This window comes from Pan troglodytes, chromosome 4, assembly GCF_028858775.2.
Source record: "Pan troglodytes isolate AG18354 chromosome 4, NHGRI_mPanTro3-v2.0_pri, whole genome shotgun sequence".
In the NCBI taxonomy this organism is placed as follows: domain Eukaryota; kingdom Metazoa; phylum Chordata; class Mammalia; order Primates; family Hominidae; genus Pan; species Pan troglodytes.
The window spans coordinates 157,970,350-157,997,084 of record NC_072402.2 but is presented as its reverse complement, the minus strand read 5'-3'; the positions used below and the strand labels follow the sequence as shown (position 1 = coordinate 157,997,084).

The 26,735-nt window shown below is 46.4% G+C and overlaps 1 protein-coding gene across 2 annotated transcripts in view; it reads left to right on the top strand.

Annotated features, from left to right (window-relative positions):
* CCNJL (cyclin J like) overlaps positions 1 to 26,735 on the top strand; it is a 60,914-nt gene that overhangs the window by 8,747 nt on the left and 25,432 nt on the right. The window contains exons 1-2 of one of the 2 annotated variants that reach the window (XM_063811652.1): positions 22,202 to 22,906; positions 23,021 to 23,234. In XM_063811652.1, coding sequence (XP_063667722.1) covers positions 22,850 to 22,906; positions 23,021 to 23,234 — 271 coding nt within the window. In that variant the 5' untranslated portion in view covers positions 22,202 to 22,849. Of the gene's footprint in view, positions 1 to 22,201; positions 22,907 to 23,020; positions 23,235 to 26,735 lie in introns of those variants that run through there. The other variant, XM_001142051.6, reaches the window with a different exon arrangement.

Here is a 26,735-nt window from a genome sequence, read left to right as displayed (position 1 = left end):
AAGGGAGTGCAGCCAGCAGTTCTCTAGTATATCTGAGCACCTGGCAGAAAGAGGTGACACTGCGACTCTGCTGTTCTCTCTTTTTCTTTTTGAGTTATTACACACACACACACACACACACACACACAGAGGATTTGTTTAAGAAATGGCAAAAATGAATACAAGCAAACAGAAGAAAGTAAAATTCCCCTCACAATCCTACCACTTGGAAACAATCTCTGTTGACATTTTTGGTGTGTGTCCTTTTCTGTGCGTGTCATCACAATACATTTTTATTTTGGATTTTTTTTTTTTTTTGTAAAAATGGAAAATACCGGCCGAGTGCAGTGGCTTACGCCTGTAATCCCAGCACTTTGGGAGGCTGAGGCAGGTGGCTCACTTGAGATCAGGAGTTTGAGACCAGCCTGGCCAACGTGGAGAAACCCTGTCTCTACTAAAACTACAAAAATTAGCTGGGTATGGTGATGAGTGCCTGTAATCCCAGCTACTGAGGAGGCCGAGGCAGGAGAATCGCTTGAACCCGGAAGACGGAGGTTGCAGTGAGCCGAGATTGCACCATTGCGCTCCAGCTTGGGCAACAAGAGCAAAACTCCATCTCAAAAAAAATAAATAAATGAAAAGGAAAATACCTTGTCGTAAAACACTTTGTCTATTTCCCATATACATTTTTCCATATCATTCTTCTCCACCCAATTCCTGATTATTGGACACTAGCAAAAAATTAGAAACAATCAATTGTTTGTTTAGAACAGATAACACATGAATGTGATTTTGAAAAACCACGCTATACAAAAGAGTAGATGATGGAAAGGCTTCCTGCCACCGTTGTCCCCAAATTTCCCTCCGCAGAAGATACCACTGACCCCAATTTCTCGTGAATCCTATTCTGTGCATAAGAAAGCATAAATTACATATGCTTTGACAGAGAGGTAGTATGAATTACACACTTTACCATTTCATTATTTTAATGTTTATTTTATTTTATTATTATTATTATTATTTTATTGAGACAGAGTCTCACTGTGTTGCCCAGGCTGAAGTGCAGTGGCATGATCTTGGCTCACTGCAACCTCTGCCTCCTGGGGACAAATGATTCTCCTGCCTCAGCCTCCTGAGTAGCTGGAATTACAGGCATGTGCCATGACGCCCAGCTAATTTTTGTATTTTTAGTAGAGATGGGGTTTCATCACATTGGCCAGGCTGGTCTCAAACTCCTGACCTCAAGTGATCCGCCCATCTCAGCCTCCCAAAAAGCTGGGATTACAGGAGTGAGCCACCATGCCTGGCCTCATTATTTTAATGTGTAGATTTTAATAATCTAAATAAGTTTTATGGAACCATGAATAGAAGGGATTTTTTATATATTTCGCTAATTGTAGCAATAATGATATATAGTGGGCACTCAGGAAATTTATATTGAACAAATGAATAGAAGATTTCCTTTTGGTCATTTTCTTTTCAAGTATATACATTTTATTTTACAAAAATACTATCAAGTATATCACAGTTTCATAACTTTTTTCCTTAACTGCACGTGCTAAATAACCTTCTATGTCATTTTCTATCCTTCTGCAATCCAATGCATAATGTTTTATGGATACATCATGATTTCACTAACTCATCTCATTGTTGGATATTTAGGGGACTGCTTATTCATTTTTTAAAAATTGAAGTATAATTTATATACAGTACAATATACAGATCTTAAGTGAATATACCGTTTATAGTGTATGGTGAGTTTTGACAAATGTATATACTCATGTAACCACCACCATAATCAAGACATAAGGCCAGGCGCGGTGGCTCATGCCTGTAATCCCAGCACTTTGGGAGGCCGAGGTGGGTGGATCACATGAGGCCAGGAGTTCGAGACCTGCCTGACCAACATGGTGAAGCCCCATCTCTACTAAAAATACAAAAATTAGCTGGGCGTGGTGGCACATGCCTGTAATCCCAGCTACTCGGGAGGCTGAGGCAGGAGAATCGCTTGAACCCGGGAGGCAGAGGTTGCAGTGACCCAAGATCATGCCGCTGCACTCCAGCCTGGGTGACAAAGAGAGACTGTTTCAAAAAAAAAAAAAAAGACGACCGGGTGCGATGGCTCACACCTGTAATCCCAGCACTTTGGGAGGCCGAGGCAAGTGGATCACAAAGGCAGGAGTTCAAGACCATCCTGGCCAACATGGTGAAATCCCATCTCTACTAAAAATAAACAAAAAAATCGCTGGGCGTGGTGGCACACGCCTGTAGTCACAGCTATTCAGGAAGCCGAGGCAGAAGAATCGCTTGAACCCGGGAGGCAGAGGTTGCAGTGAGCCGAGACTGTGCCACTGTACTCCAGCCTGGGTGACAGAGTGAGACTCCATCTCAAAAAAAAAAAGACATAGGACATTGCCATCAACCTAAAAAGTTCCTCATCGGTCCCATCCTGCCCCCAGCCTTAGGCAGTCACTGATCTGCCTTTTGTCCTTGTAAATTAGATTTGTCTTTTCTAGAGTTTCATATAAATGGAGTTACATATATGTACTCCTTTCTGCCTGCTCCTTTTTACTTAATGTAATGCTTTTGAGATTCATCCGTGTCGTTGTGTCTATCAGGAGTTTATTTCTTTTTATTGCTGATTAGTATTCCGTTTTATGTCTATAAAAATTTGTTCATCCATTTCCCCACTGAATGCCTTTTTGAGTTGCTTCTCGTGCACCATTTGATTTTATATAGCACTGCTGTGGTGATCCTTGATTTATATCTGTAAGTATGCTCAGGAATAAGTTCCTAAAATGGAAGCGCTAATCACAGGGTATGATTTTAAGAACCTTCCATATCACCAGGTAATACATTCCCACAAGATTGCGCTAGTATACTTCCAGTGGTAGTATGGAAGAGTGCCTGCTTCCCAGCAACTTTGCTAACCCTGGATATTACCCTTAAAAAAAATTAGTACCATTTGGATAGGTTAAAAATGGTGCTGAATGGCTGTGTTTAAAAGGAGCAGGAGCCGGGCATGGTGGCGTGCACCTGTAGTCCCACCTACTAGAGAAGTTGAAATGGGAGGATCACTTGGGCCCAGGAGTATGAGGCTGCAGTGTGCTATGATTATGCCAGAGTGAAACCCCTATCTCTTTTTTTTAAAAAAAGAGTGGGAACCTCGAGTGGGAAAATGACTAGAGCAGGGGTGTCCAATCTTTTGGCTTTCTTGGGCCACACTGGAAGAAGAATTGCCTTGGGCCACACATAGAATACACTAACACTAACAATAATTGATGAGCTAAAAAAAAAAATCACAAAAAAATCTCATAATGTTTTAAGAAAGTTTATGAATTTGTGCTTGCCACATTTAAAGTTGTCCTGGGCAGCATGGGGCCCATGGTCTGTGGGTTGGACACGCTTGTGCTAGAGGATGGCAAGGTGAGAGGAAGGGAACTCTGAATCCTTTCTGGGCTTCATGGAGCCCCATCTGCAGCACGGAACTGGCCTGAGACCTGCATCAAGGGCTGGATGAGGGCTGTTAAGGTGACCTGGCTGGAAAACTCCTCCAGCTCCCTCTTAGTCACCGCATTGCAGTGTGTGCTGCCCCTGGTAACTGGATCCTTTGGAGGCAGAATTTGAATCATCCTGAGGCACTCAGTGCCTTGTAGGTCCCTGGAGCAGATGGTTCCAGGCCCTGGGCATTCTTGTGACATGGATACCCACGCCATGCCGCCAGCTGCTAAGTCTGGAAGTGGTCATCAAGTGATTTGGGTGGAAGGGTTGGGGGGACACGAGGAGGAAGGAGAGGATGTCATTCAGAACAGAAGCATCGGGAATTGGATAGATTCAGTTATTGTAAGGGAAAGTTGGAGAGAACTTCAATGGCATCAGAAGGAAATTGGCCACACTGCGGTCCGTCCATGCATGAAAATATGGTGCAGTCATTAGATGCAACGTGGTAGACAGTGTTGGTGTGCAATGGACTTTTCTGATTATTGTAAAAAAAAAAAAAATCCAAGCAATTCAGAGCACTTCTGACTCTTTGGAGTGAACCATTGTTTTTTCCTTAACTTTTTATTGTGGAAATTTAAAAAGATAACACAAATGTGGAAAGAACAGTAGAATGAGTCCTCACATACCCACCACCCAGCTTCCTCACCTGTTTCATCTGCTCCCCCAGACAGTGTGTCATTTTACCCATAAATGGCACTACCAGATAAGGGCTATTTTTTTTTAACATAACAGCTATGCCATTTTCACACCTAAAATAATTACCAATAATTCATTAATATCTTCTGTTGTCCATTCCTCTGTTGTCTCAGAAATGGTTTTTATAGTTATTCACATCATAATCCAGATAAAGTCCATGCATTACATTTTTTTTTAGTGTCTTTTAAGCTGGGCATGGTGGCTCACTTCTATAATCCCAGCACTTTGGGAGGCCGAGGTGGGTGGATCACCTGAGGTCAGGAATTCGAGACCAGCCTGGACAACATAGTGAAACTCTGTCTCTACTAAAAATACAAAAAAATTAGCCGGGCCTGGTGGCAGGCACGTGTAATCCCACCTACTCGGGAGGCTGAGGCAGGAGAATCGCTTAAACCCGGGAGACAGAGGTTGCAGTGAGCCGAGGTCGCGCCATTGCGCTCCAGCCTGGGCAACAAGAGGGAAACTCATCTCAAAAAAAAAAAAAAATTTTTTTAATTAGCTAGGCATGGTGACACACACCTGTAATCCCAACTACTTGGAAGGCTGTGGTAGGAGGATTGCTTGAGCACGGGAGGTCCGGGCTGCAGTGAGCCGTGTTTATGCCACTACACTGTAGCCTGGGTGACAGACCAAGACTCTGTCTCAAAAAATAAATAAATAAATAAATAAATATAAAATACATAAGTGTTCTCAAGCATTTTACTCTCCAATGGTCCCCTACCCTGCCTGAAAATATTTTTTTCATGCCATTGATTTTCAGAGAAAACAGTTTGATTTGTCCTGATAAATGTCCTATATTCTGGATTTGACCTGCTACCTCCTCATACTATCATTTAACTTGAATTCATTGTTAACAGATTGGTTTATACACTTCGCTAATGTTGTGGGATTATAATATGCTTTAACCTACCTGTTTTCTAGCTGTAGACTCAAGCATCGCTTCCTCAGAGAAGCCGTCCGTGACTCCCAGACAAGGACAGGCTGGGCCTTTTGTATGTTCTCAGAGCACCCTTGGTGATTCCTTAAGCACTTAGCACAATTTGTAATTATACACCTATTTCTGCAATAATTTGTTGTAGAGCTAGCTCCCTCCCCAGACTGTAGGCCCAGGGGAGCAGGCGCTGGGTCTCTCCAGCTCTCAGCAGAGTGTGTGTTGCATAAGAGTCCCTCCATCAGGATTTGCTCATCACTGACACCTTATCTGACTGAAGTCTGTGCTGTGCAGCCTGCAAATTGCCTTCCTGGACTTCACTGTCGAAACTGTCTTTTTTTTTTTTTGTTAAATAGAGTCTCTCTCTGTTGCCCACGCTGGAGCGCAGTGGCGCAACCTCGCTCACTGCAACCTCCACCTCCTGGATTCAAGCGATTCTCATGCCTCAGCCTTCTGAGTAGCTGGGATTACAGGTGCGCACCACCACGCCCGGCCTCAACATAGTCTTGTGGGGTAGGTAGCATGGCTACCAGTAACTCCACCATATACTAGTAGAAAAATGGCGTCTGAGGGGTTAAGTGTTTGACCAGAGTCCCCCTTTTAAGCAAGGTAGTTAAAGCCTTAATGTTTTGCGGATCTGCTGTCCCCGCCTGACCTTAGATAAGGCACACATAGAGCAGAGGACTTGCAATGCAGCCTCCAAGTTGGTGATGGTGTAACATGGACTTCCCCTCAAGCAGAGCTGACACCCTGGGCAGCCACCAAGCTAGGTGAGAAGGCGGGGGTTGGTGGAGCAAAGCTGTTGACTTGGCGTTGGAATTTCTCTTCGGTCTCTCCTTTTGTGTTAACTTTTGGTTTTGAAATCATTTCAAACTTAGAGAAGAGTTGCAAGCATAATATGCAATTTTGTGAACATTTTAACACATTTGTCCTGTCATTCTTTTTCTCTGTTTATATTTCTTTTCTTCAACCAAGTTGCAAAAATAATGCCCTATTATCCCTTAATACTTCAGGGTTTATTTCTCCGGTGTTTTTTTTTTTTTTTTTTTTTTTTTGTAAATAGAGACGAGATCTCACTGTGTTGCCAGGTTGGTCTCAAACTCTTAGGCTTAAGCGATCCTCCCACCTTGGCTTCTTAAAGTGTTGGGCTTACAGGCGTGAACCACTGCACCCAGCCATGGTTACTTTTAAGACGGGCTCTGAAGCGGTTTCTGCGGGAATTTTTGTCAGATCACTAGGGACATCTATCTTCCCAGGACCTCCCCAGAGCCATGTTTCAGGAAGAGGGGATTCAGCATTCTAGTTAGGAAGGAGGAAGCCAAGCAGTCACTGGTGGGCTTTGCTGGCTTCAACTGTGGGGAAGGCAGAGCTCTGGCTAATTTTCTGGGGCCATCTTCTTGGCTTGGTTGTCACACAGTGCCTGCGAAAGCAGCCTCTTTATCCAGTGGTCATTTAGTGAGCCTCATGTGTAACCTGCAAGACCTGTGGGAGGCTCTGCCAGGAGAAACCATGACCCAAAACCTGCCCTGAAGCCCTTAGCATAGCTGAAGATATAGTCATATCAAACCACTTACAGCCATATGTTAATGGCCATAATAGCCATTTAATGTTAGTAATGATAGTCCACTTTTAATGGGTGCTTACCATGTGCTGAGAGCTTGAGATCCCCTCCATTAGCTAAGTCCTCAGGCAACTCCTTCCAGTAGGTCCTATACTTATCCCCATTTTACAGATGGGACATGCAAAGTTTAGAGAGTTACATACCTTACCCAAGCCCACATAGCTAGTAGGCAACCTGGCTCCAAAGCTCACTCCTACCGCTATACCAAAGACAGGTCCAGTTGCCCAAGGAAGTCTTAAAAAGCTTCAAGGAGGAGGTGCTGTTTAATTTGGGTTTGAAGGATGAGTAGAAGTTTGCCAGGCAGAGACAGGTGTGAAGTTCATCTCTCTGCAGGGTCCAGGGCAGCTAGGGAGAGTCAAGCATTAGTGGCCTGCAAGAGGCAGCCTGGTCAGTTGTGGGGAGGACCAGGAGATGCACCAGGAACACTGGCTTAGAGGATGTGGGTCTTCCTAGATGTTTGAACCTTATCCTGAGAACCCATGGAGGACAATGGGAAGGGTGGGGAGGAGAGTGCCAGCTCCCTGGAAATGCACCCTGGCCTCAGAGACTAGTTATTACAGTTATTGCAGCCGCCCCAAAGCGATGGCATCTGAACTAGGGGAGGAAGTGAGGACATTTGACAGGTTGTAGACGATAGGGTCAAAAGGACCAGCGAACAAAAAGCGTGGAAGATTTCAAGTTTCTTGCTAGTTGGAACAAAGTAACTTTCCTTAGCTGAGCTTGTTCAGCCTTTTTCATAGTGAACATTATTCTTGGAGGGCCCCTTCTGGAAACTGTCAGTTGAAGGACTCCCTCTGCCCTGTGAGTGAAGGGAATTGATGTTCATTGGGCACCTGCAGAGTGCCAGCAACTGTTAAGTGCCTTGTGTATGTTATCTGGCTTGATTATTAAAGTTGCTTCAGAAAGAAAAAGGATGAGTTAAATGTACTGACCAAGGCACTGGTGGTTCTTGAATATCTGTGCATGTTTATTCCTGCATTTAACACACTGTTTTTAGCAGCCAACTGCATGCTACACACTGTGCTAGCCACTGCCTACAGGATGAACAAAAATTGTGTACACAATTGGGGATGAACAAAAATTGTGTCATGGAGCTTATAGTTGAGCATCAGGCTCAAGCGGAGAACTTGTAAAGCATAGATAGGTGCCCAGCTCCATCCCCAGGAATTCTGATTCGGTGAGACAGGAAATAGAGGGTGTATTAGGTCCCTAGGGCTACTGTGACAACGTGCCACAAACTTGGGGCTTTATTCTCTCACAGTTGTGGAGACCAGAAGTCTGACATCGGGGTGTCAGCAGACCACGGTTCCCTCTGAAGGCTCTAGGGGAAGGTCCTTCCTTGCTCTTCTGTCATTTGGCAGCAGCTGGCATTTTATCCGTGGTCTTCCTTGGCTTGTAGCTGCATCATTCCAGTTTCTGCCTCCATCTTCACAAGGCCTTCTCCTTGTCTGTCCTCACCTCGTCTTCCCTCTGTGTCTCTGTCTCTGTTTACTCTTCCTATAAGAACACAAAACACTGATTAGCGCCCATCCTGATCTAATATGACCTCATTTTAACTTGATTGCATCTGTAAAGACTCTATTTTCTTATTTATTTATTTATTTGAGACAGAGTCTCACTCTGTCGCCCAGGCTGGAGTGCAGTGGCGCGATCTCGGCTCACTACAACCTCCACTGCCTGGGTTCAAGAGATCTCCTGCCTCAGCCTCCCGAGTAGCTGGGACTACGGGTGTGCACCACCATGCCCAGCTAATTTTTTGTATTTTTAGTAGAGACAGGGTTTCACCTGTTGGACAGGATGGTCTCAATCTCTTGACCTCGTGAACCGCCCTCCTTGGCCTCCCAAAGTGCTGGGATTACAGGCGTGAGCCACTGTGCCCCGCTGACTATTTTCAAATAAGGTCACATTCTGAGGTTTTGAGTAGACAAGAATTGTCAGGGAAATACTATTCGTCCCAGTACGGGGGGGAACCCCCTTTTTAAATAGGTCCCCAGGGGATTCGAATGCGTGTGGTCAACTGGCAACCCATTTGAGAAACCTCTGGACTGTAGATGGGTAGGGAAGTAGAGTCGCAGCGAGGGGGTAGTGGTGCAGTCACCCTACTGTCCCATTTTGGGCTTCTCATTAGGGTCGAAGCTCCCAGGAGAATCCACAAAAGGAATCTGGAAATCGGGGACAGGAGCTGGAGGTGTGGAGGGAAGAGCTTTGGAGCCACTCCACAGAGTGATCCAGGAGGAAAGCGGAGAGATCCAAGAATTGGACCTGTGACAGAGAACCAGCATGGAGGGGGACATCAGGACCTCTTCCCCTGGATAACAGAGGGCGTGGGAGGATGAGGGGCACCCCAGTCCTCCACTCCAGAAGGTATGGGGGATGCGGTCCTGTAGGAAGCTGGCAGAAGTAAAGAATTCAGTTGGAGGGTGTGGTGTCTTTTAAAAAGGCCATGAATGTTGTGTATGGGGGTGTTTGGAGGCCCCAGAGCCATGGGTTGGATGGGGGACCAGTGAGGGTTGTGCACGCATGTGTGTGGTCACTGTGGATGCCCTGGCAGCTGTGGCTGGGCCTGGTACAGAGTTTGCCCAGAAGGGCAGTGGCTCTGGCTTCCGGGAATGAGGAGGTGTGCTTGGAGCTGGCCTGCCTGCCATCTGCCCAGGAGTAGTACAGACGCCGGCTGCGGATGTGGTGCCTGGGTTACCTTTCACTCTGCTGGAAGGAAGCTACAGGCTGGAGTTCAGCAGGAGGGGACGTTATGGGCATTGTTGGCCTTATGTGACACGGGCCACCCTCTCAAGAATGTTGAAATAGTGTTCCCACAGAGGTGTTGATGCTTTACGGAAAATGCTTCCTTGGGCCTTATGAAGCAATCGGGGCAGAGAGAGGAAGGAGGGTGAGCCTCCTGCCTTGCTGGGCCTCCCAGGTCGTGCTGTGTACTGAGGCCTCTGAAGAGCCAGCCTTTCTCCCCCTTTCTTTGCCACTTTACATTTGCAAGTCTCCACTTCCTGTTGGTCACCTTGGTTACACATGGTGTTTCTTCACCTCTCTGCGGTTCTTTGTTCTTAGACAAGACCCCTCTAGCTGTTGTCTCAACCCAGGGCGTGGATTCCCGGGCTCTTGTTGGCAGCAGTACGGATAGGCATGGTAGGGAGATTGGAGGAGGAAAGCAGAGTGGTTTCTCTTGGTGGCTGGTGTTTGAGAGCAGCTCAGCCCTGCTTTACTGCACCTTGAGCTGTTTACGAAGTGGTTGTCGCCCTCCAAGTATTGTCATACCCCAAGCCCTGGCCCGCTCCTCTGATGTCCAAGCCCAAGATTTACCACTCACCTGCAGTGTGGCCTTGGCAGTTATGCTTCTGTGCCTCAGTTTCCTGGCTACTAGGGCTAGTGCTGGTTCCACCTCGGAGGGTGGGTGTGGGGAGATAGCAAATGCACATAGCATTTACGTTCTAGTTGTAAGGGAGGAGATAGTCCCATGAGAGAGAGAGAAGTGGACATGCGTGCGCACAGAGAAACAGGACCGGACATGCGCATGCCGACGTGTGTACATTCTCCGAGTATTTACGTGCTGATGGAATTGCTGGAGACTTTAGTTCTCTTTGTGCTCCTCTGTATTTTCTAAAATTTCTATAGTGATTAAGTATTTTATAATCAGTTAAATAAAACATTATTATTATTATCATTTTCTGAGATGGAGTCTCGCTCTGTCACCCAGGCTGGAATGCAGCCCACTGCAACCTCCCCCTCCCGGGTTCAAGCAATTCTCTTATTTCAGCCTCCCAAGTAGCTGAGGCTGAGGTTACAGGCGTGCACCACCACGCCCAGCTAATCCTTTTGTATTTGTAGTAGAGACGGGGTTTCACCATGTTGGCCAGGCTGGTCTTGAACTCCTGACCTCAGGTAATCTGCCTGCCTCGGCCTCCCAAAATGCTGGGATGACAGGTGTGAGCCACCATGCCCAGCCTAAAACATTATTTTGAAAGGAAAATACAGACAAACCTAAACTATCACATGGAGGGTTAAAACACAGTGTTTTGAGAACATAGTGTCTAGAAAACAGTAGAGTCAGAAGACCCAGGTTCAGATTCACCATTTATTAACTGGGTGATCTTAAGCAAGTTACTTAGTCTCTCTGAGCCATCCTTGTCTGTAATGTAGGGATGCTGGTAATCTCAGAACCCTTTTATGTAAGAAGCATATTTTGAGATTGTGTGACACAGAATATGGATTGAGAAACATTGCCTTTGAAATGACTGCTAGGTGCATAGTTTATAATTTTTGAAGCTTCCAATCTTTGTGGGTCTGTTGGAGAATTAGAGTACAAGATGCATGGAATGCAGTGTCTGCCAAATTATAGAAAAAAATATTAAATTGTATATATACATACATACAGACTTTCAAGTTATATATATATAAAACTACTATATATATGTACACACACATGTTACATATATATACACACACACACATATACATACACGTTAGAGACAGGGTCTCACTGTCACCCAGGCTAGAGTGCAGTGGCATAATCGTAGCTCACTGCAGCCTCAAACTTCTGGGCTTAAATGATCCTTTCACCTCATCCTCCCAAGTAGTTAGGACTACAGGTGCTCAGCACCATGCCCGGCTAATTTTTTATCTTTTGTAGAGATGAGGTCTCCCTAAATTGCCCAGACTGGTCTCGAACTCCTGGCCTCAAGTGATCCTCCCACCTCAATCTCCCAAAGTGCTGGAATTATAGGCATGAGCCACCATGCTTGGCCTCAAGTTAAATATTTTTAATGTATATCTATCTGTATGTATAGAGATATCTATATATCTCATAAGGCTTTATAAAACTATTCATCATAATGAGCAATTCCAAATACTCATGAAGACTTGCGGGAAGGTATGAGAAGCTGGAGGAGCTAAATTTCGGAGGAAAGAGAAGGCTGTGTCCTTCCTTGCCCTAGGATGGTGTGTGCCTCGGTCTACCAAGTAGCAAGAGAGGGTTTCCAAGGAGGAAGCAGTTTAGTGTTTTTGTTTTATTTTGTTTTTTAAAGAGACGGGGTCTTACTGTGATGCCCAGGCTTGAATGCAGCGCGTATTCAGAGGTATGATCCCAATAGTGATCAGCATGGGGGTTTTTGACCTGCTCCATTTCCAAGTCGGGCCAGTTCACCCCTCCTTAAACAACCTGGTGGTTCCCCACCCCTGGGAAATCACCATATTATATACATAATATATAAGAGATGGGCACCTGGACGTCCCAAGGCAGGACACCCAGCACTTGGCTGCCTGGGGCTTCTGTGAGCTGCCATGTGCTTTTTGTAAGCCTCTCCTAGGCTCCTGATGCCGTGGCCATGTGGACGTTCTTACCCGGGCGTTTCTGCAGGTGAAAGCTGTGGTTCTTAATCTCGGCAAGCTTTTCAGTAAATCTCTAGGTTTAGAATCATCGAATTATTAGGCGTCATGCCAGGGATTTTTGTGAGTCTCGCCTTGTGGATGCACTGCAGTTTCATTTTCGCCAGCATACCAGGTGCCCCGCAGCCAGCACCCTCAGGCACCTTTTCCCAGAGTCAGCTTTCTGGGATGTTACTCTGCCCCCCAAGAGGGAGGAGGGCAGGAGGAGTGTCCTGTGGATAAATTCAACCTAGACTTTTCCAAAGTTATATTAGTTTTTTGACGAACAAATGTTTCAGGACCTCTACTGGGCTAATATAGGCTTCCTTTAAGGAGCAATGTAGTATGCGATGTTTCGCCAAACTGTGGCCCACAGAACCCTTTTTTTCAGGGAGTATATCTTGGGACTGGTGTGCCACAGAACACACTTTAGGAAACATTGCCTTTGAAAAATGACTGCTAGGTGCACAGTTTATAATTTTTGAAGCTTCCACTTCTCCATAAACACTGACCCGCTTCCTCCGTGGAAACCCACTGTTGCTCTTGGGTAGACGGAGGCACATGTCACCCCAGGGCAAGGAAAGAGCTTTCTCTTTCTGCTGGAATCCAGCTCCCTCACTTTCTTTTCTTTCTTTCTTTCTCTCTTTCTTTCTTTTTTCTTTTTTTTCTCTTTTCTTTTTTTTAGTAAAGACGGGGTGTTTCTGTGTTGCCCAGGCTGGTCTCATCAAGCGATCCTCCTGTCTCAGCCTCCCAAAGTGTTGCGATTACTGGTGTGAGTCACCGCACCCAGCCCCTGCCCTGTTTCTTATGCCTCCTCGCTGGTCTTCATGAGTACTGGGAATTGCTTATTATGATAAATAGGTTTATACAACCTAAGATCAGGAACAAATAATGTTTTTTCTCACCCGTTCAAGTATTTGCCATTCCTGAAATATGGAGGTTTTTGTAATTATCAGGTGTTCCTTTTGCATCAGGTATTGGGGTCACAGAGCTGAACAAGACAAGCCCAGTCCGTGCCCTCATGGTGGTTACAGCCTAGCAGGCAGGAGGACAGTAAGAGCGAATGAATGAGTAGATAAAAAGTCCTAGGTGCTTGGGGAGGATCTCACAGAAGCATGAGCCTGAAACACCTTTTTCAGCAGTGACTTTTAGGCCAGACATGGTAGCTCATGTCTATAATCCCAGCACTTAGGGAGGCTGAGGCAGGCAGATCACTTGAAGTCAGGAGTTCAAGACCAGCCTGGCCAACATGGTGAAAACCCCGTCTCTACTAAAAATTACAAAAATTAGACGGGTGTGGTGGTGGGCGCCTGTAATTCCAGCTACTCGGGAGGCTGAGGCAGGAGAATCTCTTGAACCTAGAAGGCGGAGGTTGCAGTAAGCTGAGATCGTGCCACTGTACTCCACCCTGGGCAACAGAGCAACACTGTCTCAAAAAAAAATTAAATAAATAGAAAAAAAAAGAAGTGACTTTTAAGCTGAGATCTGAAGGAAGAGTGGATTAATAATGAGAAGTAAAACCTCAAGGCAATTAGAAGAAAATAATGCAGTGCAGGACACTAAAAGTTAAACCGAGGACTTCACTTCCTCTCCTAATAGAAGAAACCAAGGGTGCCTGGCGGAACTTTCATATTACAAGTCACCTTCTAACCCCTCCGAGGTTAGCCTCAAAGTGCTTTCAAAGCCTGTGTGTGAAGAGCACGTGCTGAATTTTCTCCTCCCCCTCCCCGGCTATGCAGCAGTGATAGGTATGGTTCTCTTGGGGGCAGTCTCTGCCCTGCACATCTGGCCGTGGGCCCAGGGTCTTGAGTGACTGCATTTCACCTGGCCTCACCTGCACTCCCGGGCATGTCTGAGTCCAGCACAGGTATGGGAAGTGTTTGTCACTCTGCCAAGGTCAGCACCTGGGGACGGGGTTTGGGAAGAGCAGCCGAGGACCAGACACATGCCTGGAATCTTCAGAGACCTGTCCAGGCAGCCCTGCTGCCTCTCTGTCTCTCTGTGTAGCTTAGTTTGGGGCTTTAGGTGGGCTGTGATTCATGAGTCCTTGGCCTTTTCCGGGGCACTTTCCCTCTCAGGTAATCCTCTTTCTGCTTGAGAACCCGCAGGTAAAACTCTTGGGCAGCAAGGAGAGTGGTTTCTAAAGGGGCAGCCACCTCTCCTTCCCCCAGAATGGCTCCTCTGGTCTCAGAAATGCTGGCTCACACGTCACAGTGGGGTTTCCCACTTGGGGGGCAGTGACCTCTGCCATGGGTTACCCTAAGGAAGGAAGCCAGGGTAGATAAGGGAGTCCCGAGGGGAAGGGAGGGCATAGAGGGCCACAGGCAGAGGGAAGATTCCTCAAAACACTCTCCATGTATTCAGACGTCCATTCACTCAGCCAGCAGCTACTCATTAGTACTTACTCTGTGCCAGGGACCAAGGGTATGGCCAAGGGCAGGAGAGAAAAGCAGCTCCGTCCCTCATGGAAACCCCCTTCTGTCAGGGGCAGGGGACAGTTCCTAAACATGCTTCAATGTGCAGTAGCTGCTGGCGGTGGGAAGCCCACAGGAGGCTGCTGGGTAGGAGGGAGGTCAGGGATGGCCTCTGAGGAATGGTCTGAACAGGGACCTGAAGGAAGAGAAACAGCCCACATGCCCAAAATCTGGGTTTGATGACGTCATGGCACAACCTTATGGTGGAAAACTAGGCAGCCATTGCAGACATTGTTTCCCATGCTCTCTGAGGGGCAAGTGGGAAGCAGTTGTAGATCGCTATGGCATTTTATGAGAGTTTGCACGAAGAAATATCTGAAGAATCCAGGTAGAACCTAGTAGTACTTCTGTCTGAATCCTTCTAAGTGAGGGATTATGAATGATGTTATTCTTTTTTTTTTTTTTTTTTAGACAGAGTCTCGCTCTGTCGCCCAGGCTGGAGTGCAGTGGCACGATGTCCATTCACTGCAAGCTCCGCCCCCCCAGGTTCATGCCATTCTCCTGCCTCAGCCTCTAATTTTTTTGTATTTTTAGTAGAGACAGGATTTCACCATGTTCGCCAGGATGGTCTCGATCTCCTGACCTCGTGATCTGCCCGCCTCAGCCTCCCAAAGTGCTGGGATTACAGGCGTGAGCCACCGCACCCGGCTGGTTATTCTTTTTAAGATTCATCAGTGAACATATAATTTATAATTAGTAAAAAAAAAAAAGAAAGGAAAAGAAAAAAATGGAAAATTCCTTCTGGAAGGGGCTTTGCATTGTAGGAAGATGAAGTGGGATACTTACTGGGCATGGGGTGTTATTATGACAGGGCAGATTTTGTTAAAGGGATGATGTGGGGTTGCTAGGAAATCCTTGGGGATAAATTTTGAGCTGGGCCTTGTAACACAGTGGGTATCTAGTCTTTTTGTTTGTTTCCAAACTGAAAACATAGTAACTGAAGTAATAAAGTGGTTATGCATTGAGCATTTTTGAAAAATTCAGGCTGTTGAAAAGCATGATCGTGAAAATCATGCAAGATCTCAGTGCCCATCCCGACCTCCCCTCCGCAGCCACTGTTAATATTTTGATGTATCTTTTCTAAGTTTTTTCTAGCCCATAGCTATTATGTTAAAAATAATAATAATAATAAAGGACTGTGATGACAAAAGCAGGGGTTTTTGTAAGGTGGATTTCTTTTTCCCGGAACTCCACCATGGCCATCTGTCCATGCCTCCACCTGTTCATCTCTAGATACTCCTGCGGCAGATGGGCTTCCCTGAGTCAGGTGATCAAGGGCCAACAGCTGGGGAGGGAGAGTGATCAGGAAGCCTCTGCCCTTCCCTCCCCTCCCACCTCAGCCCCCTTCTTCTCCAGCCTCCCCCCAGCCTTTCTGCTGCCCACACTCTCACCGCCTGTGGCCCTGCCAGGCATGCTGAGGGGAAGGTCACCCTGCCTGGCCGGGTTCCCGCCCACCCAGCGCCTGCCTGATTGCTGAATGCCTGCCAAGCGCCTGCCTAATCTGGGGAGAGCTTTAGAAGCCGCCCTAGGGCAGGCTGCTCTTTTGTTTCTGGAATCCAGGCCACTCAGCAGAGGGGCTGGCTTCCTGCACTGCGCTGCTGCGGCCTTCAAGTAGACTTAGGTCAAGAGTGCCTGGGGAGGAATGCAGTCCCTTAGAGCAAAGCCCTTGTAATGAATGCCTTCCCTGCACCCCCTAATTGGGTTAGCGAAGTGATGAGCTGGATTCTCAAACTAAACAAGATAGGCATGCTGCAGTCCTACATTGTTATTTCCATGCCAAAGAATCTCCCTTTTCCCAGTGAGGGGAACAAGCTGAGGCTCAGAGCTGCTAATTCTACTTGGTTTGAGGGCTCTGCAGAGGACACACTGACAGAGGCGCCTCAGCTCAAAGGTAGAAAGCCTCATTGCACATTTCTCAAAGCAGGTTTCTTTGAAAGCCCAAAGAGCCTTTGACAGAGATAGATCAATTCAACTTCTCTGAGACTTGATTCCCCAGCTTGAGGGAAGAGGAAGGGCCACTAGGCTTGCTGAGCTGCTGTTAACACCAAATACTCTACATTTACGGCAGCATGACCCCCATTTCTCAGATAGGGACACTGAGGGTCAGTTCACATGCCCAAGGTTGGTAAATAGTGGAACTAAGATTCCGACCCAGAACTGCCTGACCTCACACTCTGTAGGTATCAAGCTAATTAATCCCCGGTATGTGGGGGCGGGAGGTGAGGTGGTTGGTACAGGGAGTGACTCTGTATTTATTCTTTCTTATTCGATACATATTTATTGAATGTCTGCATCTGTGCCAGCTACATAAATAAGTAAATTTTCGGCCACAAAGAGAAGACTACCAAGAGAATAAGGGGAACCTGATTTGGAATGATGGAGAGGTCAGAGAAGTCTTAGGAAGTGACATTTAAGTCAGTATTTGAGGGACAAACAGAAACAGGGAGAAAGAGCATCCCAGGGAGCCAGTGTTCTAGCTTCAAAATCCTGCCCTCTTGAGACCAGCCCCTTCCAGCACGCTGTACCTACTAACCCCTACTTGCCATATATTGCTATGCATTCCAGTGGTCCATAACTTTTTCTTTTTTCTTTTCTTTGCTTTTTTTTTTGAGACAGAGTCTCACTCTGTCACCCAGGCTGGAGTGCAGTGGTACAATATTGGCTCACTGCAACCTCTGCTTCCCGGGTTCAAGTGATTCTCGTGCCTCAGCCTCCGTGTAACTGGGACCACAGGTGTGCACCACCACGCCTAGCTAATTTTTGTATTTTTAGTAGAGACGGGGTTTTGCCATGACGGCCAGGCTGGTCTTGAACTCCTGGCCTCAAGCGATCCGCCCGCCTTGGCCTCCCACAGTGCTTGGATTACATGAGCCACTGCACCTGGTCCATAACTTTTTCTTTTATGCACCAATGTCTTTCTTTGAGAATCTGCTCAAGGTAAAGGACGCTTCTCCCAGGAACGCGTACAGGAAAGACATTCTTTGTGTTGCCTTGAGTTCTCTTCTCTCACTTGGCTCAAGGGAAAATCTAGAAGGCTTTGAGCTTGGCCAGTTGAGTGGGGAGGGAGGTCAAGACGTTGCCTATCTGACTTGTGTTTGGGGGCTTTGGACTGCACTGATGAAGGCAGCGTGGCCCGGCCAAAGGTCACTTGGCTAAGGCTAATTTCCGGCAGCTGCAGCCCACCAGACACCAAGGATCTATGACTGTGGCTGCTGCTTGTCATGACCCTAAACTTAGAGCCCTGTGCTTAGAGGAAATACCCACGTAGTCTGCAAGCTTGTAGGGGCTGCTGGAAGGTAGGAGCACTGTTGAGAGGAGCTGCCGCCCCACACTGGCTGCTGCTACCAGCTGTCTGGCCTTACCCCAGGAAGAAGCTGGCCAAAAGATCTCTACGCAAGGCTGCTCAGACCAGGCCAATGACCTGCTCTAATCCCTTCAGTTTCTATTGCCCTCAGAGTAGGGCAAGGCAGTTTTCTTAACAGGGCACGCAAGCTGGGCCCCTGCCCACGTTTCCAGCCTGTGTCTAGGCACACCCTGCCTGGCTGGCTGTTTCCCAGATGGGACACTTGTGTGGCTTTGCAGGTGCTGTTTCTCCTAGTGAGAGATCCTTACCTTTCCTGCATCTTCAACAGGTAAATTTTACAACTTGGCTCAATCTGTCTTCTTTGAAGTTCCCACGGACTGGCTATTCTGTAGAGTTGGTCACGACTTCCCTCTGTTGGCCAGGACCTTCTGTATCCACCACTGCAATTCTTTCCTTGCTTTCTTTACTGCCTCTCCCTCCCTCCCCACCCCTTGTGTCTTTCAGCAATTAGTTATTGGGCACCTAACCCTGTTCTCTTCACACTGGGGTGCTGAAGTAACAGTGATGTGCAAAGGAGACCCAGACCTGCCCTCAAGGAGTTTGAACTCCATGGTGGCTGCATAAATTCATCAAACCATGAAGATGAAGAATACACAAGCACATCAGGTCTTTTCCTTAAAGAAGTTAAGCTGGGGCTAAAAGAGCTCCATGACTGATTGATTGATTGATTTTGAGATGGAGTCTCACTCTGTCACCCAAGCTAGAGTGCAGTGGCACGATCTCAGCTCACTGCAACCTCCACCTACCAGATTCAAGTGATTCTCCTCCCTCAGCCTTCTGGGTAGCTGGGATTACAGAAGTGTGCCACCATGCCCAGCTAATTCTTGAACTGAGGTCTTGAACTCCTGACCTCAAGTGATCCACCCCCCTCGACCTCCCAAAGTGCTGAGATTACAGGTGTGAGCCGCCGTGCCCAGCCGAGCTCCATGACTTAAAAAAAATAAAAATAAAAAAGTTTTCTGGTAAACCCAAGCAATTAAAAAAAAAAGTTGAAAAAAGGGATACTTTGAAAGTCTTCTAATTAAGATCTTTTGCTAGTTAGATAAAGCCCAGGGACTCAGGGACTTCTTGAAACTCAATTTCTTCATATATAAACATAAGGGAGAAGAAGTAATTTATTCAGGCTTTGAGAGCCTTCCATGAGCAAAGCTCTAGGACTGCGAAAAATAGCTGAGTCCTGGTCTCTGAGCTCTCTGGAGGATCAGGCCAGAGGAGAAGTAATCAGTGTGAAATCTCAACTCAAGCCTCACTTTCAGGAGGCAGGCCTCCCTCCCTCCCCTCAGAGACGATGGGGCCTCCCAGAGCATCTGTGGCTTTCTTTTGCAGTATTAGTTCATCACAGTTTGGAATTCTGCAACTGTCTTATTGCTGGATTGCCACCTCTCTCCCTTGTTGGACTGTGGACTCCATGACTGTGGGTGATAACGTCTGTCTTGTTTTTTTATAGCAGCTTTATTGAGATATAATAATTCACATATCATAAAATTCACTTTTATTTTATTTTAATTTTTTTTTGAGACAGGGTCTGGCTCTGTCGTCCAGGCTAGAGTGCAGTGACACAATCTCGGGTCACTGCAGCCTCCTCCTCCTGTGCTCAAGTGATCCTTGCACCTCAGCCTCCTAAGTAACTGGGACTACAGGCACGCACCACCACAACAGGCTAATTTTTTTATCTTTTGTGGAAATGGGGTTTTGCCATGTTGCCCAGGCTAGTCTCAAACTCCTAAACTCAAGCGATCCACCCGCCTCAGCCTCCCAAAGTGCTGGGATTACAGGTGTGAGCCACTGCACCTAGCCAAAATTTAGCTTTTTTAACGTGCAGTCAAGCAACCTAAATGTCCATCAACAGATAAACGGATAAAGAAAATGTGCTACATATACACAGTGGAGTACTATTCAGCCATAAAAAAGAGTGAGATCCTGTCGTTTGCAACATGGATGGAACTGGAGATCATTGTATTAAGTGAAATAAACCAGGCACAGAAAGACAAACTTCACATGTTCTCACTTATTTGTGGAATCTAAAAATCAAAACAATTGAACTCATGGACATAGAGAGTAGAAGGATGGTTACCAAAGGCTGGGAAGGGTAGTGGGGGTTGTGGGGGAGGTGGGGATGGTTAATGGGTACAAAAAATATATAAAGAATGAATAAGACATACTATTTTATTGCACAACGGGGTGAATATAATCAATATCTTAATTGTACATTTCAAAATAACTAAGAGTGTGATTAGATTGTTTGTAACACAAAGGATAAATGCTCGCGGGAATGGATACCCCATTCTCCACGATGTGATTATTTCACATTGCATACCTGTATCAGAACGTCTCCTGTACCCCACAAATCTATATACCTACTATGTACCCACAAAATTAAAAGTAAAAAAATTAAAATACGCAGTTTAGTTGTTTGTATATTCACAGAGCTATACAATCATCACCCGCTATCTAATGACAGAACAGCTTTATAACTCCAAAAAGAAACCCCATACCCATTAGCAGTTATTTCCCATTAACTATTACCCCTAACCTCTGGCAACCACTAATCTACTTTCTGTTTGTATGGATTTGCCTATTCTGGACATTTCATATAAATGGAATTATATAATATGTGGCCATTTACGACTAGCTTTTTTCACTTAACATAATGTTTTCAAGATTCACCCCTGCTGTAACATGTGTAATATTCTGTTGTATGGATACATTACATTTTGTTTATCCATTCATCAGTTGATAAGTGTTTGAGTTGTTTCTACTTGGGAACTGTTATGAATGATGCTGCTGTGAGTATTCATATACAAGTTTTTGTGTAGCCATATGTTTTCATTTCTCTTAGGTATATATATATATATATATATTCCAAGGACTGGGATGGCTGGGTCACGTAAGAACCCTACGTTTAACATTTTAAGGAATTTCCAGACTGTTTCCCACAGTGGCTGCACCATTTTACTTACCCACCAGCAGTATATGAGGGTTCCAGTTTGCCCCTATCCAGCACTTGTATATACATTTTCAGTTTTGTATTGATTTTTTTTACAACAACCATTCTAATGAGTGTGAGGTGGTATCTTATCAGGGTTTTAATTTGCGTTTCCCTAATGATTAGTAATGTTGGACACCTTTTCATGTGTTTGTTGGTCATTTTTATACTTTCTTTGGAGAACTGTCTGGTCAGTTCATTGCCTATTTTTAAATTGGGTTGTTTGCCTTTTTATTGTTGAGCTGTAAGAGTTCTTTGTATGTTCTGGATACAGTCTTTTATTAACACGTGATTTTCAAATATTTTCCTCCATTTTGCAGGTTGTCTTTTTTCTTTCTGGATGGTATCTTTGGAAGCATAAACGTTTTAAGTTTTGAAATTCAACTTATGTATTTTTCCCTTGATGCTTCTTGTTTTAGTGTCATATCTAAGAAACCATTGCCTAATCTAAGGCCATTAAAGATTTCCCCCTGTTTTCTTCTAAGAGTTTTATAGTTGTAAGTCTTAAACGTTTATGTCTGTGTCTATCTTATTCCAGATTGCATCCCCAGTGCCTAGAATAACGCCCAGTGTAGAGAAGGTACTTGATACTTACTGAGTAAAATGAATGAATGAATAGCTCTTGAATGAATGAATGAATGAATGAGCAGATATCCCTTTCTAGTCCTGGATCTGCTGCTAGTTAAGTAAGCCCCAGGGTTAAGAGAGAGGTTTTCTATAGAAGAGGGGCACCAGTTTGTTTCGATCTCATCCCGTTGTGAGCCTGCCATAAGTGAGCTTTCACATTCCTTTTCTGCCAACTTATTTCCTGTTTTCCTTCAATTTTACTTCTTTTTAGTTTCCTTCTTTGGCAAAATGTCGCAAAGACATTTCCTAAACAAGTAGTGTCTAGGCTGGGCTTGATGGCTCAGGCCTGTAATCCCAGCGCTTTAGGAGGCCAAGGTGGGAAGGATCGCTTGAGGTCAGGAGTTTGAGACCACCCCAGGCAACACAATGAGACCCCTGTCTCTACAAAAAATACAAAAACAATTAGCTGGGTGCAGTGATGAATGCCTGTAGTCCTACCTACTTGGGAGGCCAAGGTGGGAGGATTGCTTGAGCCCAGAAGTTCAAGGCTTCTGTGAGCTGTGATTGCACCACTGCACTCCAGCCTGGGTAAGAGGGGGAGACTCCTCTCTTAAACAAACAAACAAATAGTGTCTAATCTTCTTTGATTAAACGGTAAATATGAGAGATACTGCATATAAGAACATTTTTATGTTGTAAAAATCTTTGTTGGTTTGATACCTTTTATTGGTTTTTCTTGAGTTAGACAAATAAAATAAGGTAATGTGGCAGTATATATATTGCAAAGTAGAAGTAAAAGTCATCTAGTCACCTCCCAGGGGCGTGGGACGTATCATGATATCTGAACTTACTTTTAGAAAAAAAATGTATATGCATGTAGAGAGAAAGAAGGCAGATGTCAAAAATTAGGGAATTGAGGTGAAGGGTATTTGGGAGTTCCTTGTACTATTATTTCAACAACTTTTTTAGGTTGATTTTTTTCAAAAACCCGTCTCTCGTAATCCTACCCTCAGAAATAATTAGATGTGGATCCTGAGAGGTCACAGGTGTGCTAGGCATTTTGCATACATTTTAAATTTAGTTCTCAGCTCTCGAGGAGCAAACAAAGGTGATGGCAGGTGACCAGGGTCACACAACTTGGCTGAGTAGTGGAACCAGAATTTGGATGTGTTACTTCAGACCAGACCCTAGGGGAAAAAAAAGAATTTGGACTTAGACCTCTGACCCCAATGCCTTTATTCCTTTATGGCCTTGTGTATCTCAAATAGCAAACCTTTCCCATGGGAAGGAATGACTGGCTTCCTCTGTCATCCTCTAGGTCCCTGATACTTTATGAGCCTGTGCTTAGTGAAAGCAGATGGGAGATAGCCCAGGAGGGGCTGCCATCCTGGGACTTGCAGGAAAACTAAGAAGGGTATGGAGGGAATCGTTGCCTCCCATTCAGGCCCTGAGGTCCCATTTCCTGGGACAGCCGAGACTCTCAGGAGGCAGCCCTGACCGTCACCCCTCCGCCCCGCCTGTCCTCCAGGAACTGAAGCTGCCCACCTTCCGAGCCCACTCCCCACTCCTGAAGAGCCGCCGGTTCTTCGTGGACATCCTGACCCTGCTGAGCAGCCACTGCCAGCTCTGCCCTGCAGCCCGGCACCTGGCCGTTTACCTGCTGGACCACTTCATGGATCGCTACAACGTCACCACCTCCAAGCAGCTCTACACCGTGGCCGTCTCCTGCCTCCTGCTTGCAAGTAAGCGAAAACCTACGTCTTCCTCTGCGCTTGTGCGGTCTCCTCCCGCTCAGTGCGCCTGGCTGCTTCCAAATCACTTTACATTTTGACGATCTTTGCACGTCTTATATGTTCATCCTTCACTGAGCGTTTTTTAGCATCAACATTTTTAGATGCAACATTTTTTAGCATCTTTAATGTACCAGACCAAGTGATAAGGATGTTAGCAGCTTGTCTCAATCCACACAGTGGCCCTAGGAGGCAGATACTCTTAGTATACCCCACTTTACAGAGGCACAGAGAGGTGATGAAGCCAGTTTTGGGCTCCCTGGGTAGTATATGGCAGACAAGATTTGAGCCCAGAACTGCCTGGTGCCAGAACCTGTGCCCTCAACCTCCTGTCTCCTGCTTCCTGGTATGGGGGATATGAACGTGCTGGGAGGGGAACCCTAGCAACCACTGTTCATAAGGTGTTTTGAAATGTGACTGCTTGATTTGGACCTAAGCAGGACCCATTGTGTGGTCACCAGGCCTGGGCATAGCCCTCTTGGGGTTTGCACCTTCCAAACAGGCCTCACTAAAAACACAGCGTAGCTTTGACCATCTGTCTGTCTGCCTTGGTAGAGATTACTGTGTTAATTCGCTGCTACTCGGATGATCTCCTTAAAACCCAGTTCTGCCATGCCACCCTTCCACTTAACATCACCCCATGGTTTACTGGCAGTCTTAGGATAAAGACCAACCCTTGAGTTCCTGCCTCTTTGCCCTGTGCCTTTCTCCTCATCACTTCCTGGGTTCCAGCCACACTGGCCAAGCCCCCTCTTGTCATAGAGCTTTCCATATGCTGTTCCCTCTACCTGGATTGCTTCTTGCTCCCTCCTGCTGCCCACCTGGTTCTGGGTAAACATCACCGAGGCTCTACATCCCGGTGAAAACCTTCCCGCGCTGCCCTCAGCAGGTGAGGTCTCCCAAGTATGCAGACCCTCAGCGTCATGTGCTTTGAATGAACAACCACCACCCCCCATGGATAGCAAGTTTCAGGGATGGAAAGGAGCTTGGCACATAGTAAGACCTCAGAAATAATTTGTGTGATCAATGAAACTAATGGAGCTAATGGTTCCTTGAGAGCCAGGCCTCTACACTTCCATAGGTTGCCCTAATGCAGAGGAATGGAATGCCCCAGAGGCCTCAGGCTCAAAGTGGCCAGGTACAATTAGGACATTTCTTTGACATCTGGTATTTTATCCTTGACAGTCAGATTTTACATTCTCCTCTGAGATATGTTTCTGTCCTATTTCATTATTCATTTCCCCTCCCTGCCCCTCCATCCTTCATCCTGCTTGGTGCTGCAGGACTATGGCACCCACTTTCTTCTGTAGCTTTGTCTGCTTTTGGCAGGCTTCCATAAACCCCATGGGCATGATCACCCAGTTCCAGAAGCACAGATTTAGAGTTTTCAGAATTCTGTCTCGTTTTCCACGCTGGCACCTTTTACCTGCTGTTGTTCATGATCCCATTAGCTGCTTTAGGCTCATAGCCCCACATTTGGTGATTTTTCTCTACCTTTGGCCAACTGGATTCCCTTATTACACATGCGAGCCAGTCTTGCTGGGTGTCCAGCCTGTCTCAGCACCCCAAATCAACGTGCAGCCCCCTTTCGTCTGCAGGGCTTGTGAAACATCTCCGGCTGTGGAGGGCACACTGGGCATCGTATTTCAAGCAGCACAGGAGAAATTTGCGCCGCAGCCTTTGGCCTGCTGCTGTCTGTGATCTATGGGCTGCATCGCGGCCTGCTGGGGGCAGGGGACTTATATTTCCATGGGGCCATGGAAGCTCTCCCTGAGTGTCTGTCTGGGGAGCTGGGATGTGAGGCACACACTGGAGACTCCTTTGTGCTGCTGCCGCCTTGGCGGAGAGAGGGGACGTTTCAGACGGAGAGGCAGACGCCCCCACCCACGTGTCTGAGGGCAGCACAGCCTTGGGCAGCAGGAACGGGTTTTTCAGGACACCTGCCATATGCTGCAGAGACCAGAGGGAAGAAAAGTTTCCATGACAGCCTGAAATCCTATTCTTCCCTCCTCCCCTCTCCCCAGGCCATTGTGGGCCACAAGGGCGATCCCCTTGCCTCGGGAAGTTTGGAGATCTGCTAATTTGGTACCAAATTATTCTGAGATAAGAAGAGCTGGGGTTCTTGCCCCCCCACCTGTCAATCTCAGGTTTTTAAATCTGCTTCCAGATAGACAGGAAGGCCGGGCGCGGTGGCTCACACCTATAATCCCAACACCTTGGGAGGCAGAGGCAGGTGGATCACCTGGGGTCAGGAGTTCGAGATCAGCCCAGCCAACATGATGAAACCTTGTCTCTCCTAAAAATACAAAAATATTAGCCAGGCCAGTCGGATAACCTGAGGTCAGAAGTTTGAGACCAGCCTGACTAACATGGAGAAACCCCATCTCTACTAAAAATACAAAATTAGCTGGGCATGGTGGTGCATGCCTGTAATCCCAGCTACTCAGGAAGCTGAGGCAGCAGAATTGCTTGAACCCGGGAGGCAGAGGTTGCAGTGAGCCGAGATCATGCCATTGCATTCCAGCCTGGGCAACAAGAACAAAACCCCATCTCAGAAAAAAAAAAACAATTAGCCAGGCGTGATGGGTGCCTGTAATCCCAGCTATTCAGGAGGCTGAGGCAGGAGAATTGCTTGAACCCGGGACAGGGAGGTTGCAGTGAGCCAAGATGGCGCCATTGCACTCCAGGCTGGGCAACAAGAGCAAAACTCCATCTCAAAAAAAAAAAAAAAAACAAACAGATAGACAGGAAGCAGAGATGGGATTTTCTCACCTACCTACAGCCCCTTCTGCCCCGTCCAACAGGGCTCAGCCAGGGACCCATGTCTGCGGGCCACAGGAGGAGGCAGAAGAAGCGAGAGCATTTCGTCATTCCACAGTGGACATGTGGCAAAGACACCCTCTCTCCCTCAGAGTTCATTGTTTGCGTCTCCTACCTTAACACAGGATAGAACTCTACCATAAATATAGTATAGAGATCACTAAACAGTAAATGAAGTTGAGCCTCCCTCTTCTTTAATCTTTCATCTTATACAGCACCCCTCCTGCAATGTCTTTTTGTTCTTCCTGTTGTTTAGTTAAAAGGATAATTTGACAACGTGGAAATCCCACAACTTCCAGGTGAGTTGGCTTTGGCAGTGCCCCTGAATCATCGGCATCACAGCGGCTGTGGCTTCCGTCCTTACTGTTCTTTCTACATGCTGGACCCCATGCCAGGCACTTTACACACATCACACAGATCCTAACGACCAGCCTATGCGGTCATGCTGTCACCCGCCCCTTTTATAGGTTCAGAGAGGCCACAAAACTTGCCCAACTTGTAGTGTGGGGTTGTGTGTGTGGGTTTTTTTTTGTTGTTGTTTGTTTGTTTGTTTTTGTAAAGAAAAATACAACCAGGCACGGTGGCTCACACCTGTAATCCCAGCACTTTGGGAGGCTGAGGCAGACAGATCCC